This window comes from Patella vulgata, chromosome 5 (assembly GCF_932274485.2).
Source record: "Patella vulgata chromosome 5, xgPatVulg1.2, whole genome shotgun sequence".
Lineage (NCBI taxonomy): Eukaryota > Metazoa > Mollusca > Gastropoda > Patellidae > Patella > Patella vulgata.
This window is the reverse complement of record NC_065883.2, coordinates 40,975,343-40,995,801: the sequence shown is the minus strand read 5'-3', so window position 1 is coordinate 40,995,801 and position 20,459 is coordinate 40,975,343. Positions and strand designations below refer to the sequence as shown.

Genomic DNA, 20,459 nt, shown 5'->3' with positions numbered 1-20,459 from the left:
GATATTAACTTTGGCCTCTAGAGCATCTAGGTACAAGATATTTTGAGGTGATCAAGGGCCATAACTCTGGCAGTAATTATCGGAAATCGCTGAAAAACAATCGGATATCAATGCGATTATTTAGCGGATATCATATTCTTACCCTCTGTAGATGAGTCTTAATGGAGTATAAGACGAATCCCGGACTTCTGCTGAAAAATGTAGCGACTTATGACCCGAAAATATGGTAATTTTGGAGGAATTTGAAAAAAGTACAGATCGGCAGCAGTCGGCACGGTTTCATTCTATCGTATTACGAATCAGACATTATTTCGACTACTTCCGGATAGTTGTTTAAGTTGCTTTATCCAATGGTCTGACAATATAGCTTTATGTTCCAGAGCTTTCAGAAACATCGATTGAGACTTTCAAAAAAATATAAGGGTTTGAAAATGGGCAGAAAATCGAAAAAAATCGAAAAATAAAGGGTGATAACTCGGAATGAAACTTATATCACTGGAATCGGATGGACTTCAGGTATCCATAAATGTAGGTCAAATTTGAAAATTTTAAAAAATAACAAAAATTGTTTTAAAAACAATGTGTTTTCAATTTTCGAACGATAGAAGCCAAAGACGAATATTCGAAATTGAAAAATGTGAGATGGCCATTGTCTCTGAAAAGATTCAGGGTTTCTGAAAATGTCATTTGTTTGAAAATAGGTAAAGAATTGGCGAAACTATGGCCGATTTTCAATTCCGAGATAAAGTACAAAGTTTGGTCACTTCCGGTATGCACGGAAGTTTCAAAAATAGTTTACCAAATAGCCACCACATGGTTTGCCCCGAGAGAAAATTTGGTTCCAGATCGATATCTGTTTTCAATCATGGAGAAAAAGGCTCCCGCGAAAAAAAATAATAATAACTAGACATGCAGGGCAGTGCTGAATTGGCTTTCAGGCAACAGACACGAAGGAAGCATAATAAAGTCCATTCACTGGGCTATCGAATGATACTTTAGCTCATTTTATCTGGTTACCTCCCTTATACCATTAGAACCGTATTTAAAAATATAACGATTTTTCGACTTTTTTCAAAGATTCTGGCCCATTTTGGACCATTTATACTATATTTAGGCTTTTAAGTTTGGATTCACACCCTAGAACACCGTTTGAACTCTAAGTAACAGAAGTTTAAGAAATGACATAAGAGTAGTTTTCGAGATAAAAGTGTCTGAATAGGCTCCAAAAAGGAAAATACTAGATTTTCAGCATCCCATAATATATTGACCATTGGGATGTCATAAGATCATCCATTGTTTGGGCTATCCAAAGACACTTTAGTTGTTTTGATTCGGTGAAATCTGGCGTAGTAATCACTTTTTTTCGCAAGATCACCATTTTTTTACTTTTTTTTTTCAAAATATCTGATATTATTTCGACTACTTCCGGGTTTTTTAATCATTGTCGAGATAGTTTTAACAAGTTGTTTGGATACTTAACTTTCTGTACCAGAAGTTTCAGAAACATCCATTAAGCTGTTTACAAAAAAAAGAAAGTAGAAGAGCATTTTCAGTAATTTAACGATTTTTTAACTTTTTTCAAACATTGATGCCCTTTTTCGACCACTTACATTATTTCAATGCTTTTATTTTTGGATTCACACCCTAGACCACCGATAGGACTCTGAATAAAAAAGCTTTAAGAAAAATCGTAGGAATCGTTTTTGAGAAAAAGGGATCTCAAGGGCTCCAAAACGGAAAATACTACATTTTATTTCCTAACCATCGAAATTGTATCATTTAGATGTCGTATGATAGCCCATATCCAACGACACTTTAGTTCTTTTGGTCCGCTAATATCTGACGGAGAAATCAAGTTTTTCGCAAGAGTGCCAATTTTTTAACTTTTTTTTTTTATTTTTTTGAAAACTTCCGGTATGGAGATTATTGTCAGGATAGTTTTAATAACCCGTTTGGGTAACTGAATGATCGCAGGGCTCTATAATGATATATTACATTATCCGATCAGATGAAATCACCATGTTCAAATGTGCCATTAATGCAAAAATGTCAAAATATCGAAAATTAAATTTCAATAACTCAATACATATTATACATCGTTGGAATCGGAATTAGATCAGCTACCGAATGTATAACTTTTTTTTTGAAAATCTGTTAAAATAAAAAAATAGTAGAGCATTTTCCAAAATTTCACAATTTTTCAATTTTCAGTCCCTTTTTTATGCTATTCCAATTATTTAAAAGTCTTATTAGACAGCTTCATGCACAAGACTACTGAAGGGACTCTCAATAGAGAGGTTAAGTTTTTGAGATAAAGGAGTCCAAAAACGCTCCAAATCAGAAAATACTTGATTTTCAGCGTGCCATATTTTGCTTTCTGATCATCGTATCCGTATAAATTGGGTATCATAGGCCAGTCCAATCCTCGTGCCACCCAAAGATACCTTAATTTGTTTAATCGCTTGATATGAGATGGAGAAATCGTGTTTTTCCTAAAAGCATCCATTTTTTGCGTTATTTTTAAAAATCAGACATTATTTTGACTACTTTTGGTTTACGGATCGTTGTTGGAATTGCTTTATGCAACGGTTTGACCATATGGCTGTATGATCCAGGAGTTTCAGAAACATCAATTGAGGCTTTCAAAAAAATATCAGGGTTATAAAATGGGCAGAAAATTTGAAAAATAAAGGACGATAACTCTGAATGAAACTTATATTGGAGTTGAATTGACTTCAGGTATTCATATTTGTAGGTCAAACTTGACAATTTGGATAAATAACAAAAATTGTCTCTAAACAACTTTTTTTTTTTAAACTTCGGACGTAAAATGACAGCGACGAAGTTTTGAAATTTCGAAATATTTAAGTGTTATCTTTCAGGTCAAGAATTGAGGAAACTACATCCGATTTTTGATTTTGGCCATTTCGGCCACTTCCATTCTGCGCAGAAGTTTCAAAAATAGTTTATCAAGTAACCACCACATGGTTTCCCGGTGGAAAATAATACATGATACTACTATACACATGAATAGATTTGTTTTAACTCCTTGGTAGCTTAGAGTGTCTGGTTGGTCGAGTTGCACATACCGTTCTCCATGGCGAACCCAGGCCGCGTGGTAGCAAGGATGCGGAAATCTCACACTACATGGAAACAGGAGAGGAACTCGAAAATCTAAGACTCGACTACTGTACTGCATAGATCAGAGTATCAATAGAGAGATATAAGCTGTCCCCAACTTTTATCGCTTTGTTTGTAGGTGTAACCGCGATTGGGCAAGAATGTGATGAAATTGAAATTTTCGTTTACATGATAACACGATACGATTTTGAAATTTTTGTTTACATGGTAACACGCAGGTATACGATTTAAAAGGGTATTGGCAGTGAAATAGAGTATTGTGAGTAATATAGTTTATTTTGGTCTTTTGTATCCAAGGGCCACTATTCTCTGTTGGAAAATAAGATTTTCGGTCTTGTTGGTGTCAAGACTAGTTTGCAACAATAAAAGAGCATTTTCCAAAATTTCACGATTTTTCGACTTTTTTTCGATTTTCAGTCAGTTTTTTTATGCTATTCCAATTATTTCAAAGTCTTATTGGATGGCTTCATGCATAAGACTCACAATAGAGAATGTTAAAAAAATATCATAGGTTAAATTTTCGAGAAAAGGGCGCCCAAAAACGCTCTAAATCAGAAAATACTTGATTTTCAGCGTGCCATATTTTGCTGCCTGGTCATACATAGTATCCGTATGAATTGGGTATAATACGACTTTCCAATCCTCGTGCCAACCGACGATACCTTAATTTGTTTCATCCGTTGATATCGGACGTAGAAATCGTGTTTTTCCCCAAAGCATCCATTCTTTTGGGTTTTTTTTTTCAAAATATCGGACATTATTTCGACTACATTTGACCATATGGCTTTATGATCCAGGAGTTCCAGAAACATTGATTTAGGCTTTCAAAAAAAATATAAAGGTTTGACCATATGGCTTTATGATCCAGGAGTTTCAGAAACATCGATTTAGCCATTCAAAAAAATATAAGGGTTACAAAATGGGCACAAAATTTGTATGTGGACACTCTACAGGTCACAATTTTTATCTCCAAAAGATCTCTGTTCCTTTTGATATTGGCATGTATCGGAACATAATTTCATGGATTATGGCCCCTGATTGTCAAAAAATCACGTTTTTAGCTTGTGGACTCTGTAGAGGTCACAATTTTGATCCGATTTTGATGAAACTTGAAATAAAATAAAACCAAGTACGAACAATCCAAACCATTAGACAAAATTCGAAGTATAGGCAAAATAGTGTAATCAGCATATGGACTGTTCACCGTGTACAAAATACACGACAAACAGTGGTAACAGGTGTCCGGAAGAGTAAGCTTACCCTGCCTGGCGCCACACCCGCCATAGCTGCATCCAAACTATTAGACGAAATCTGTGCAAAATAGCGTGATTGGCTAATGGACTGTCACAGTCTACACCGGTTGTGTTACCAAAACAAACGGTATAGGCAAAATAGTGTAATCAGGCAAAATAGTGTAATCAGCAAATGGACTGCTCGCCGTGTACAAAATACACGACAAACAGTGGTAACAGGTGTCCGGAAGAGTAAGCTTACCCTGCCTGGCGCCACACCCGCCATAGCTGCATCCAAACTATTAGGTGAAATCTCGGTAAAATAGCGTGATTGGCCAATGAACTATCGGTATGCAAAATGCACGTGATGAACAGTGTTAACGATGTAGTAGACAGTCATTATCAGGCACGGTAACATGCATAGTGTGTAGAACCTATCTCCAAGTATTGAGTAACTGGCCTCTGCGTTAGAATATCCTTCAAAAGAGTAGAAATGATTAATTGTGGTTACTATTCATGGAAACTCATGAGAAATATACGTGTTGTCAGTAGTCGCTTAAACCCGTCAGTATTTGTACCGTACGTCAGTATTCCTATAAATGTTCAGTAATAATCATAAGGTGAGTATTTAAGTCAATTGGTTAGTATTCCTTACTTGTGTCAGTATGTAAAATTAACGTGAGTAATTAAACAAACGTGAGTTAAGACGACCATATCACTAGTCAGGCGCTGGCAGGAGAAATTGACAAAAGCGTGACTAATTAAGAAACCGTCACTATTTGAACCCTGGGTCACTATCAGAGTCAAACCGCCAGTTATCTTTGATGTGCGTCAGTAACTGGACCCGACGCCAGTAGAGCGTGAAATCGTCGCTACATTCTGAATAAATTATTAATTAATTATTTACTAATATTCTCGAATCGGGAAATGGTTTTAAACAATGGATGGCAGTCAATAATGGGAATATTTGTCGGCGATTTCGATTACCGCCGTAGTCTGCAGAATACGACACAATGCGTAGTGTTATTTAATTTACAATTTATATCTATTCTCGTTATATAACATGAGGATTGGCACATGTTTTGGGACTTGCGGCACTTTGATATCTGTATGGATTAAATTTGGAAACACTGTATGGATTAAATTTGGAATCATTGTATGGATTAAATTTGGAATCACAACTAATGGTTAAAAAAAGATCAACACAAATCTGTTTTCACTAATCTTATTGAAACAGATAATATGATAGCAGATAACAGAAATAATGAATTTCACATAAGCTGAAATTCTGATCACTGAACAATCGTGTAAATAGTCGTGTGAATATATATATACACTATTATTGGTATCTTCAGATTTGCAAGATATTACAAACCGATTCCTGTTTTTTTTTAAAAAAAACAACCCATATAATTCAAACGTCAACCTGACCATTTCAAGAATAATTGTCCGTGTCAAGGCGAATGCAGTTCGATTGCTTTATTTAAAAAGATAACTGATATTAAACTATACAACTGACTGAGCTATTCAGGGTTCATATTGGAAATATTTTGGTGTCATGGCAACTGGAGTTCGGTTGTTTTATATTAAACTATAAAATTGACTGAGCTATATCCGTTTGAGGTTGTTTGAGGAAAAGCAAGTTAAAGATATCGTTATGTTCTAAAAAAAAAAATCACACAGCAACCACGCCATTAGTAATGTAGGTCTTGTATATTAAACTTTTATGGAAATAAATTTTTTTAATCTCACCACTTAATTAGCACCTTGGTGTTATATCAGGAGATTAAGAATGTTGATTGAGTAATCGAGTTTAGCTTCTTGAATATCAAAGAAGCCGTCACAGCTAAACGTATATTATGTGACCTTCGTAACATGACTCAATTTAATTAAGGTTTTGTGTGTACGATAGGTCTACTTTTATTTACAGGTACCGGAATGGTGTCAGAATCCGAACCCCAGATAGGGTAATGAATGTAGCCATGATACCATAATGGGCCGCGCCGGGTGTCTGGACCGAACATTTTTACGTATTGTATGGGTTTTAAAACTCGTTTGTATTCTTTAAAATTGGGATTATCGTTAATTCATAAACTAGAGATTCACGGCTTCACAACGATGCCAAGTATTACTTAAGGAGACTGATCGGATGGCCCTCTGCATTATCTATTTTTGAAATATAGTTAGAATGGCCAGCTCTTTATCTAAATCTTAGTATTGAACATGCTTTATGCTTCAATATTCCAGACCCACTGGTTGATGGCTATCTTAAAATTTTGTGGTTTAGTTAAAGGCTCAATACCACTCTTGTTGTAACTGAATAATATGTCCCAATCTTTATTCTGGTCAACAAATTGTACTATTTTACAATATTCCAATTAATTGATGATACAAATTTCATCTTAACACCCCTAATTTAAAAAATTGGAAAAATTCAACTAAATGATTTGAAAAACCTCACGTAAAGCTTTTCAAATATTTTTGAACCCTCTGGACAAGTAAAATAGGATTTAATGGATAATTTACACAACAGGTAGGACACTAACACATCTAGTACTTAGAATAAGGCTATTTTTAATTTTCTGGAGCTGTCAAGCCAGCAAGAGTGTTATTGTCCCTTATAACAGGAATAGAGATGAGAAGAACGAGGCAGAACAGATACAGGTATACGAGGAGATAAAAAAGCTTTTGATAGAGCGCGGCCATTGCTCCGATGATGGTAATCTTTACGAGGAAAAGATTGTCAAAACAATGAAAAGGCAAGAAATGAAATTAGGCTGAATGTCCTGGGCTTATGAAGACTGCCATATGCCATACAGTGTGGTGGTACTATGGCCTACTCTTATATTGAATTCCAACTGCCAATTGACCTTTTATGTGCACGCCAATGTATGCACAGGATCTTGTTTTTTTGTCGCACCCGATCGACAAGACAGCCGTCCTTGTCACGCCCTCCGTCCTTCACCACTGATAAGGGTAAACCACGCCGGAAAATCCAGATGAACTTTCTCGACCTATGCAGGGATCGAACACGCGTCCTCCTTCCTGTCTAGCGAGCCAGCGTCTTTATTTTTCATCTTACCCACTTAGCCACCATGGCTCTCCGAAACATACAGGAGCGAATTTACGAACAAGTGTACGTAGAAGTAAAACGGTGATTTATTTTGTGGAAGAGTTGCAAAATTGATTACAGCTTACAGGAAACTAAAATTTTGTAATGTGGATTTGGTATCGTTTTACTATTATGTAAGAAAAGAAAATGTGAATTCAAAGAACTATATCAACCTTCGTTTTTTATCCGCGCCTCTCTTGCACACGTACCAAGATGATAAATTGTGGAAACCCTCTCTCCCTCTCTGGATAGCCATAACGTGGATGGGTATGCTGTGGCGGTCTTCATTTAATTTTATGAATTGTTTTTATTGAATGAATGATGTTTTCAAAAGGTAATAAAATTAACTACCAAACGACTCGTTATCCCGTCAGGTAGCACATGTTTGTGCGTAGAACGTTTGACAGTTCAATTTATGACTTTTTGTTTTTCAATCTTTAATAATTATTCTTTTAAAGTAAATAAAATAAAGTGCGAAACGAACGATTTGTTACCCAGTCGGGTAGCGCATTATTGCGTAGAACGTTTGGCATTGTATATTATACCATATAATATGTTATTACTATTTTCATCGTTATAATATTTTTAAAAAATTGTTATAAAAGCTAATTTCTCAAAGGTAAAAAGATATTCACATGACTATTCTGTGCTCATAATTTCAGCTTACATATTTGTCTCATTAAAAGCAGTGGAAATATATTTACTTTGTTCTTTCTTAACCATTAGTTGTCATTCCAAATTGAATCCAAACAGTATCAAAACCTAATAATCAAGAGGCTAAACTCAATTACCCAATCAACATTCTTAATCTCCTGATATAACACCAAGGTGCTAATTAAGTGGTGAGATTAACAGAATTTATTCCCATAAAAGTTTAATATACAAGACCTACATTACTAATGTATGGACTATTCTCTTTCGTTCTGAATTATAACACCGAGAGAAATATTAAACAAAAATTAACAAATATATGGCGTGGCTGTTATGTGATTTTAGAACATAACGATATCTTTAACTTGCTTTTCCTCAAACAACCTCAAACGGATATAGCTCAGTCAATTTATAGTTTTAATATTAGTTATCTTTTTAAATAAAGCAACCGAACTCCAGTTGCCGTGACACCAAAATATTTCCAATATGAACCCCCAATAGCTCAGTCAATTGTATAGTTTAATATCAGTTATCTTTTTCAATGAAGCAACCGAACTGCAATCGCCTTGACACGGACAATTCTTGAAATGGTCGGGTTGACGTTTGAATTATATGGGGTTTTTTAATTTTTTTTTTAATATGTTGCAAATCTGAAGATACCAATAATAGTGTATATATATTCACACGATTATTCACACGATTGTTCAGTGATCAGAATTTCAGCTTGTATGTATGCATTGGTTTGTGTATGAAATTCATTATTTCTGTTATTTACTATCAAATTATTTCTCAAAATTAATGTAAATAGATATTCACACGATTCTTCGGTGCTCAGAATTTCAGCTTGTATGTATGTATATGAAATTCATTATTTCTGTTATCTGCTTTCATGTTATCTGTTTCAATAAAATTAGTGAAAACAGATTTGTGTTGATCTTTTTTTAACCATTAGTTGTGATTCCAAATTTAATCCATACAATGATTCCAAATTTAATCCATACAGTGTTTCCAAATTTAATCCATACAGATAAAGTGCCGCAAGTCCCAAAACATGTGCCAATCCGCATGTTATATAACGAGAATAAATATAAATTGTAAATTAAATAACACTACACATTGCGCCGTATTCTGCGGACTACGGCGGTAATCGAAATCGCCGACAAATATTCCTATTGTTGACTGCCATCCATTATTGTTTAAAAACATTTCCTGATTCGAGAATATTAGTAAATAATTAATTAATAATTTATTCAGAATGTAGCGACGATTTCACGCTCTACTGGCGTTGGGTCCAGTTACTGACGCACATCAAAGATAACTGGCGGTTTGACTCTGATAGTGACCCAGGGTTCAAATAGTGACGGTTTCTTAATTAGTCACACTTTTGTCAATTTCTCCCGCAAGCGCCTGACTAGTGATATGGTCGGCTTAACTCACGTTTGTTTAATTACTCACGTTAATTTTACATACTGACACAAGTAAGGAATACTAACCAATTGACTTAAATACTCACCTTATGATTATTACTGACCATTTATAGGAATACTGACGTACGGTACAAATACTGACGGGTTTAAGCGACTACTGACAATACGTATATTTCTCACGAGTTTCCATGAATAGTAACCACAATTAATCATTTCTACTTCATATATAGATATTCTAACACATAGGCCAGTTAGTCAATACTTAGAGATAGGTTCTACACACTATGCACCCAGCAGTGAGGGAGATAGTATACGCGTCAATTAAATATATCTAGAATAATAGCCGAGAGAGACATGTTATATTTACCAATCAATTCAATATGACGGCCATAAAACTTTTTAAAGGTTTTAATAAGTTTAGTTCGCAAGTATCCCTGTAGTTGAAGCTTAGATGACAAATGCCTCGATCTACTTAAAAAATCAGAATAAAATGAACAAGCTCTTGCGTAATGAATTAGTTGAGACACAAACACTCCATAAGCTGGTGATATTGGAATGTTACTACTAATAAATGGAAAGTTAACAATCGGAAAGTCAAAGTCATCACGTTTATCGTACAATTTAACACTAAGTTTATGGCAATTGTCAAAATCGAGACGCAAATCCAAGTAGGAAGCGTAATTGTCACCGTCAGTAGTGTTTTTAATTTCGAGCTCATCAGGATATATGAATTCTACATAATCACTAAATTTTGGATTATTCAGTGATAGAACATCATCGATATATCGATAAGTGAAATTAAAATGTCTGACTAATCGTTTATTTGATTTTACAAGTGCCTGTATGTAATCGGCTTCGTAGGAATAGAGAAACAAATCAGCAAGCAAAGGTGCACAGTTGGTGCCCATGGGGATACCTACAACTTGCTGATAAATTTCCCCTCCAAATTCAACAAAGATATTATCAATTAAAAAATCCAACATCTGAATTATCTTGTTGGCGGTGAATTTATTTTTGGAATCACTATGGTTCTTGACAAAATATGTGGAATTGTAATTAACAACTAAATATTGATATCTAACATTTCCTGATTTAGATGAAAAGACACTGTGAATGTCTTTTAACCAAGCTTTTAATTTACTATGGGGAATTTTAGTGTACAAAGTAGAAAAGTCAAACGTTTGTATAGATGAGATTGAAGCAAGTGATCTAGATTGTAAACCATCAAGTAATTCTTTGGAATTTCTTAATATCCACATTTGATTAAAACCACTACGAGAGTATATTTTGTCGCAGTATTTTTGAATACCCTCTTTCACTGCCGTTAGTATGGATGTCAATACTTTTGAAAGTGGTTTTGTGGAACAACGGGATGAACCTGCTATAAAACGTTGCTTGTAGGGATTTTTGTGTAGTTTAGGTATCCAATATATCAAGGGCAGATCTGTATGGGTATCTCCACATGGAGTACCAAATGAAGTGAGTACAGATCTGTGATTGGATATAATTTCATCCTTACTAAGAGTAGAGGTTTATACGTAGCACTGTCGATTGATTTCCCGAAATTAAGTTCTTTGAACAGGCAGTCATAATAATATCGTTTACATATAAACACTAAGTTATTGGACGCTTTGTCAGCCGGTACAATGACATAATTGTCATGTAAGGCGTTGAGATTTTCAACAATGCTAACATCATTGAAAATAGATTTAGGCTTAGTATCAACTAACAAACGTTGCATATAAATTCTTCGTTTAAGTAAACGACTGATAGACTTAGTCCAATCTGAGAGAGTATCAGAGATAACATCTTCCCTCTTGGCCCATGATCTGGCGTAGTCCTCTACGGCATCCATAATAAGTTTGAAATTTTGATCCTATGAAAATGGTTGCGGTTCCCGGTATTTGGGTCCTTTGGACAAAATCTCACGTAACTTATTATTCTGGACTATGTTTAAATCACCAGTGACTACATGTCCAGCTGGTTGGTAAATGAAGGACGACGTAGAGCAAGAACAGGGTAGAGGGTCATCATATAATTCTTTTGCATTGATGTTAGATAATGCGTTTCTGTAATTAAATATTTTGGATGCAATGGGTTTAGTATACATATAAGAAATCCTAGGAACAGTAACAGTTTTGAAGTAAGGAGGGATGTGTGCTGTGACTTGCTTATGGTGTAATATTTGGCTTAACCCGATAGCATCAATGCCTTTATTAGCAAATTTCAGTTTTAGAAAGGAACTGTTGTTGGTGTTTGACACATCAGGCTCAGTCGCAATGTCCAAACGACGGTGGGCAATGTCAAGATCAGTGCAATTTGAATCCAAACATTCAGATTTAAGTAATTTCAAAATAGTAAGTGGAATCGAATATAATTTAGTACGTATATGGTGTGGCCCTAGTGGTTCTTGGATAATTTCCAAAAGGGCATCAAGTGAAATCGTGCTGAGCTTGGGTGGTGTGTAGCGACGATGTCCATGACTGCGTTTTCGACAAAGAAACTTTGGGAATAACATCATGACATTAACATTGCTACACGCAGGGCTAGACAAATTTCCAATACTAGCTACATTGTCATTGCATCCGTAAGGGGTGGCAGTACCTAATGTACGTATCCAATATTCCTCCCGGCTTCTGCGAAAGTTGGTATGGTGGTAAATTTTCTCTAATATAGACACCCTCAAAGATAGTACAGAGTGGTCAGATTGGTTAAAATGCCTATAAAGAATCTGGTTACTACCCTTATTAATATTGTGACGATGACCGTTAATGCTTAAATGTAAAGGTCCTTTAGTTTCGCCAACATAAACCAGTCCGCAGAGTGTACATTCTATACCGTAGATAATATTGGAGGTTTTACAATTTAGTTTCTCAAACCCTTGTTTATGACTCAAATATCTTTCGATATTCGTGCATATCGGATCGTAATTTCCTGAATTATGGCCCCTGATTGTACGAAAAGTCACGTTTTTAGCTTGTGGTCCCTCTAGAGGTCACAGTTTTTATTCGATTTAAAAAAACGTTTTTGTATATCACCATTACACCCTAATGATGGTTGAGTTGGAATTTCGTGAAAATCGAACTAAACTGACGGACAAAATGGTCGCCCCTTGAACGCAAACAGTGTAAAATATGGTATATCAAGGTTGTGGACACTTTAGGGGTCACAATTTTCATCCGATTTTGATGAAACTTGAAATGCATGTTTATAACCCAAAGATCTTGGTTGCTTTCGATATTCGAGCATATTGGAACGTAACTTCCTGAATTATGGCCCTTGATTGTACGAAAAAACGCATTTTGAGCTTGTGGTCCCTCTCCAGGTCACAATTTTTATCCGATTTAAAAAAAACTTTTTAGTATATCACTGTTACACCCTAATGATGGTTCAGTTAGAATTTCTTGAAAATCGGACCAAACATCTGGTATATCAAGGTTGAGGACCTCCTAGAGGTGACAATTTTGATCCGATTTTGATGACACTGGAAAATAGAGAATCTCCAACCAGTCTTTTTTGATATATCATTATAGAGCCCTGCGACTATTTAATTGCACGAACCGGTTATTAAAACTATCCCGACAATGATCTCCATACCGGAAGTATTCAAAAAATGAAAAAAAGGTTAAAAAGAATTGGCCCTATTGCAAAAAACTTCATTTCTCCGTCGGATATTAGCGGACCAAAAGAACTACTGTTGATATCCACATTAATGAACTATCATAAGACATCTAAAATGATACGATTTCGATGGTTACAAAATAAATTATGGTACGCTGAAAATGTAGTATTTTCCGTTTTAGAGCCTTTTGAGACGCCTTTTCTTACTCAGAATCCTATCGGTGGTCTAGGGTGTGAATCCAAAAATAAAAGCACTGAAATAATATATTTGAAAAAAGTTGGAAAATCGTTAAATTACTGAAAATGCTCTAATATTTTTTTAAAAAACAGCTCAATGGATGTTTCTGAAACATCTGGTACAGACAGTTAAGTATCCAAACAACTTGTTAAAACTATCCCGACAATGATCCAAAAACCAGAAGTAGTCGAAAAAATATCCGATATTTTGAAAAAAAAAGTAAAAAAAATATGGCGATCTTGCCAAAAAGGGATTACTACGCCAGATTTCACTAAATCAAAACAACTAAAGTGTCATTGAATAGCCCGAATAATGGACGATCTTATGACATCCAAATGACACAAATTCGATGCTTAAGCCAATAAATAGATTATGGGACGCTGAAAATCTAGTATCTTCCTTTTTGGAGCCTATTCAGATGCTTTTATCTCGAAAACTATTCTTATTTCTTTTCTTAAACTTCTGTTACATAGAGTCCTATCGGTGGTCTAGGATGTGAATCCAAATTTCAAAGCCTCAATATGGTACAAAGGGTCGCAAAAGGGTCCCAATCATTGAAAAAAGTCGAAAAGTTGTTAAATTACTGGAAATGCTCTTCTAATATTTTTTATTAAACTGCTGAATAGATGTTTCTGCGGAAGTAGTAGGAAAAAATATTTGATTTTTTGAGAAAAAAAAAACAGTAAAAAATAGGTGCTCTTGAGAAAATCGTGATTTCACCGTCGGGTATCACCGGATCAAACAGCCAAAGTATTGTTTGGTAGTTCGTTGAATGGGCTATTGTATCACACTCTTCCTGTCTGATTCCTGAAAGCCGCTTCAGTGCTGCTTGCAGGTGAAACACTATTGTTTTTGTTAAGATGTTTATTAGGGTTTCACACTGGTCCAGTTGACATGGAATGACCCAATTAAAAGCAGAGTTGTTATGTTCCAAAGTCTTGACCAATCAAATTGCTTATCGCTCCTTAGCCTATGCAGAAAATTATCATCATTGAATTTAGTCAAGGTAATGAAATAATGAATCTATACTCGGAGTTTCATCACTCTCACTTAATTAAAACCAAAGTTATCGTGCCCCAAAGCATCAAACAATTAGATTACTTATCTCTGCTTACCGTAAGCAGACAATGTTTATCATCGAACTCCATCAAGGCATTAACCTAATGAACGTCTACACCAAGTTTGAACATTCTCCCTCAATTAGAAGGGGAGTTATTGTGTTCCAAAGTATTGACCAATCAAATTGCTTATCGCTCTGGTTACCCTGAGCAGAAAATGCTCACTATCGAACTTAGTCAAGGTGTTGATGTGATAAAACTATACACCATGTGTCCCCACTCTCACTTAATTAGAACTAATGTTATTTTGGTGTCCCAAAGCATCAACCAATCAATTTGCTTATCTCTGCTTACCCTAAGGAGAAAATGCTCATCTTCAAACTCAATCAAGGCATCAACCTAATAAACACCTACACCAAGTCTGAACTTTATAGCTTAATTAGAAGTAGAGTTATTCAATTGTGTTCTAAAGTCTCGGCCAATCAAATTGCTTAGCGCTCTGCTTACCCTGAGAAGAAAATGCTCATTATCGAACTTAGTCAAGGTATTGATATAATGAAACTATACACCAAGTTTCATCACTCTCACTTAATTAGAATTTAAGTTATTGTGTCCCAAAGCATCAACCAATCAAATTGCTTTCATCAAGGCACTGACCTAATAAACCCCTACACCAAGTTTGAACATTCTAGCTCAATTAGACGGAGAGTTATTGTGTTCCAAATTCTCAGCCAATATAATTGCTTATCGTTCTGCTTATCCTGAGCAGAAAATGCTCATTATCAAACTTAGTCAAGGTAGTGATGTAATGAAACTATACACCAATTTTCATCACTCTCACTTAATTAGAACTAAAGATATTGTGTCCCAAAGTATCAACCAATCAAATTGCTTATCTCTGCTTACCCTTAGCAGAAAATGCTCATCTTCTAACTCCATCAAGGCAATGACCTAATAAACACCTACACCAAGTTTGAAAAATTCTAGCGCAATTAGAAAGATAGTTATTGTGTCCCAAAAATGTGTGACGGACGGACGGACAGACCCATTTTAATAGATAGGTGGCCAGGCAATGAAACATACGCTAACAGCAGCTAAAATATACGAGCAGTCGACAAGGGTTGTCGCATATTTATTCTTTTGTAGGGAATTGGGGGCATTTATAAGACAACTTCATACAGAGCAGATTATAATGGGGTTAAACGTCCACTCCACACAAACTAGGTCATTTCGGGACTAACACATGGTTCAATTTATTTCAATAATTTGCTTGCGTGTAGGGGTATTTAGCAGTGGGAGGAAACCAGAGAAAACCCACGAGGTTGGACAGGCGACCCTACTCCTTGCCACATACAACCGGGGAATCGAAACCACACCAGTTGACTTAATGACAGACCTTATGTTACAGCGCGCACGTGCTAACCATTTGGTCATCTTCCCCCCCTTTGTCATTCGAACGTTCACAAGGTTTACAAAGTAAAACAAGGGCCATAACTCTAGAAATAATTGATGGAAATTGCTGAAATGCAATAGACCTCTGTTTTACAAATTCAAATGGTGCATATAAATTTCATACACATCTGATGATAACTTTCATCAATTCAGCATTAAAAAGGTTGAACAAAGTGAAACAAGGGCCATAACTCTAGAAGTAATTATTGTAAATTGCTGAAATTCAATAGGCTTCGTGGTTTCACTAATCTAAATGATGCATTTAAATTTCATACAGATCGAATGATAACTTTTGCCATTAGAGCGTTCACAGGGTTCAACAAATTGAAACAAGGGCCATAATTCTAGACATAATAAACAGAATTTTGCTGAAATTCAATAGGCTTCTTCGTTTTGCTAATTTAAATAATACGAATAAATTTCACAAAAATCAGATGTTAACTTTTGGCCATAGAGCATTCACAAGGTTCAACAAAGAGAAACAAGAGCCATAGGCTTCTTCATCTCACTAATGTAAACAAAATGTACCAATTTTAAAACGATCGGATCATAACTTTTGGCATTAAGAGTGTTCATACAAGCATTAACATGGTTGAACAATGTGAAACAAGGGCCATAACTCAAGAATTAATTATTGTAAATTGCTGAAATTCAATAGGTTTCTTCGTTTTACTAATTTAAATAATGCATATAAATTTCACAAAGATCAAATGATAACTGTTGCCGTTAAAGCGTTCACAAGGTGCAACAAAGTGAAACAAGGGCCATAACCCCTGAAGTAATCAGCGGAAATTGCTGAAATTCAATATTAATAGGCTTCTTCGTTTCACTAATTTAAAAAATGCATATAAATTTCTAAAAGATCGGATGTTAACTTCTGGCGTATAAAAATGATGAAAACAGCAAATAGACTTACATATTGTGTAAAGTTTCTTTTATCTGTAGGCATTTTAAATGCTGTTGGTATAAAATCCATCTTTGTTGCAGCTAAACTGGCTTTATTTGTGATATAACCAGAACCTGGAAAATGGTTCACCTAAAACAACATCTCTTATTAGTTGAACAAAATATAAGAAGTGTCAGAAGAATAATTGTAGACGTGTTCTATAAAGTCGTTGTTTCCAACTCTTTTCCACTTGTGGGCCCTCCACATCTCCATTTACTCTTTTCAGTCAGATTTGATAAACCCTAAACTGGGCCATCTTACTCTAGAAAGTTGAGTAATGTAACAAACATGCAAGCAACAACATGTATTTTGATAACATCATGCATTCCTTGCGGTTTGATATACACCAAATTCAACCTCGTCCAAGATCTTTTGATCCTTCACATATATGTTAAGTTACATCTAGAGGGTCCACAAACTTCACATTTTGCATAAAAGGCAATACACCTGTGACATTTTGTAACCGAAAGTCAGATTTTTGTTGCTTTTTTTGTAAGAGCAATGCCAAATAGCTCAATTGTAACTCTCTACGACAAAACAAGTCAAATGTGTCAATCTGTGATTTATAGCTCAGCTTAAACAGCATTGAGAAATCTGTTTTTTGATAAAGTAAAACAAGAAAAATCAACATAAATTTGATTGAGCTAAGAACGTACAAAGTTTCCACGACTTTCTGTTCCAGACACATATCTTGTGCCTGGAAAAGCTTGTGAACACGACAGTGTTCAGAATTCTTGAATGCATAAAGTTCATAAAGGACCCTTTTCAATTTTGATCCACATTCAAGTTTTCCTTTTGGATAAAGGTGCTGTCTATGACTTTTTTTTTCGACACATACTCGCTGTGCGGGCATATTTCCACGCTTTGTGTGGCTAGCTATCTACCTGTGGTTCATGGTGTAGAAGGCTGTGAGATTTGTTACCGTATTTTTCAGTGTATTAGGCGTGTGCGTAGATAGGGTGCAGGGATAGTTTGGCAGAGGTGTTTCAGGAAAAAATAAAAGTGCATGGTTTAAGCGCACCCTTCTCCAGCACCTTGTGGAACATGTGCCATACCATATGTGACTCGAATACACCTGCGAACTCCAGTAACTGGGCCAAACTCTACTGTTTACAGTTATAATAATTACCGATATTTAGCCGTATCAAGCTTTATATATATATATTTCTTTATGAAACAAGCCAACAGTTAGGCTGATGTCCCCCGCCAAAATCCGAAAATAAATAGATGACACATATTAATTAATCACACATTTATTTTTTTTTCAAAAACATCGAGTAATCAAACTATACACTAAGTTTCATCACTCTCTATCAGATAGAATCAAGATCATCTTGTCCCAAGGCATCGACCAATGAAATTAATTAGCTCTGCTTAGCTTTAGCTCGAAATGTTAATCATTGAACTCAGTCAAGACATTCACCTAATGAACATCTACATCAAGTTTAACCATTCTACCTCAATTAAAAGCAGAGTTGTCATGTTCCAAAGTCTTGACTAATCAAATTGCTTATCGCTCCTTAGCCTAAGCAGAAAATTCGCACCATCGAACTTAGTCAAGGTAATGATATAACAAATCGATATTCAGAGTTTCATCGCTCTCACTTCATTATAACCAAAGGCTTATCGCTCTGCTTACCCTGAGCATAACATGCACATTATCGAACTTAGACTTAGTCAAGGTAATGATGCAATGAAACTATACACTAAGTTTCATCACTCTCACTTAAACATACATTATGCAAGAGCTAAATCTGCCAATTGTAAGTCTTTATTTAGGCTTCAGATGTGTGACACTATTGGTTCTTTAATCAGGTTTTATTCTTCTTCTAACATATTATGGACAAAACTTAAAACTATGAATTAGCTTGTGTTGAGGGAGCCATGGCCCTAGCTTGGCACGAATGGGCCAACTCCCAACTAACTTACATTACATGGCCGTTGTCCGGTCTTAACTTCAGACCTGCGTGGCCTGTCCTGGCCGGACCTCTGTCAAATTCGTTTGTTCTCTGCCCTTGGCTTATAAACCCTTCCAGACAAAGGAATCTTATTAGACATCTGGCTGATGTATCATGTATCATATCAGGTTTAACATTTGTGACCCCCCATGGCATACTGAGTCGCAATGAGGAAATTTTGAAAATTGAGTTATTGTTATTTTCACATTCTCCGACTCATTACCTTCAATTTGATGTATAGTTTGTTTGAATCGGGCCAAAATTGACTGAGTTGTGACTGCTTAAAGCCACCCAACTCACCAAAGTAAGTTTTGAGAAAAATCAAGTTAAAGATTTGGTATGTTTCAAAACAAAATCACATAGCAACCAAGCCATTTATTTGCTGTTTTGTCGTTGAATATTGTTTTCTAGAGGTTTTCAGGGTTGCTGAAGACGAAAATTGTAGTAACAATTTGATCCGACAATTTCCGCCATCTTTTTTTTCAAAATGGACGCCAAAATGACAACAAATATTTATCATTTTACATATTCGATGATTTTATTGTCACTCATCAGTTATGGTCACACCTTGCAGGCTAGGGTATACCAATGAAACGACGGTATTCAACACCTCATGCTATCAAGTATAAGAAAAGAGAACAGTTTTCAAAAGACAACAGTATGCTAAAAACTCTCATAAATTTAATAAAATAATTATAATAACAAATTGTATTATAATGCATCACAAATTACTAGTATTTTTTTTAATAAAATATAATAACAAATGGAATAATACTCGCACTCGAAATAGGATGATTTGTAAAAGAAAAGTAACTCAAGCACTGGAAATGAGCCAGTTCATTTTGCTACGATACGGTGGGGTGCGGAATCATTTAGCTATTGGGTGTTATATATGATTACTAATTTAATGTTCCGCTGGTGGTGGAACAATATCACTGTTCGTGGTTTGACCGCGATTGACGATTCTAATTAAAAGAGTTGGTACTAGGCCTTATAATCAAAGATACATTATTAACATGGTTTGACTATACACCTTAATTGAAACTAGTTCCATTGTATATACTATGGAGTTTTCGTATGGCACGGTTACGATGCCAGTGTATTGAAAGCTGTAAACAAACGCTATTTACAGTGGATATAATAGCATTACGAGAATTTAATTTATTAATTCATCGGGCATGGGTGACTGTTTAACGTTGGAGAATGGAAAAGGGCGAGCTCTCAGTTGCAAATGCATTGAATGCACTGACATCTGCAGTTTTTAGAAAAAAGCAAGTTAAAGGTGTCGGTATGTTCTAAAACAATATCACACAGCAACCATGCCATTAAATCTTTCGTTATTTTGTCGTTTAATATTAATATTTTCTTCTTTAGATTTTCAAGGGTGCCGATAACGAAAATCGTAGTAAATGCGCTCTTTTCATAGTAAAACATTCACAACACATGCGGCATATTCACAATTCCAATGATAGCGTTATAATTTAGAACAGTGTATACATTAGTAGTCTAAGTATGTATATTATAACTTTGGTGAGATTAACTTCAGTTCAGTTAATCTCATCAATTATTTAGCACCTTGGTGCCAGTGGTCAGAAGATTAAAGTTGTTAATTGGGTAATCAAG

At 35.3% G+C, this 20,459-nt stretch overlaps 1 protein-coding gene across 3 annotated transcripts in view; it reads right to left on the bottom strand.

The window, feature by feature from the left end:
• The window catches only part of LOC126820661 (probable tubulin polyglutamylase ttll-15), a 189,616-nt gene that overhangs the window by 121,030 nt on the left and 48,127 nt on the right, over positions 1-20,459 (bottom strand). For all 3 annotated transcript variants that reach the window (XM_050548783.1, XM_050548784.2, XM_050548786.1), the window contains exon 5: positions 16,849-16,968. In XM_050548783.1, the coding sequence (XP_050404740.1) occupies positions 16,849-16,968 (120 nt within the window). The remainder of the gene's footprint in view (positions 1-16,848; positions 16,969-20,459) is intronic.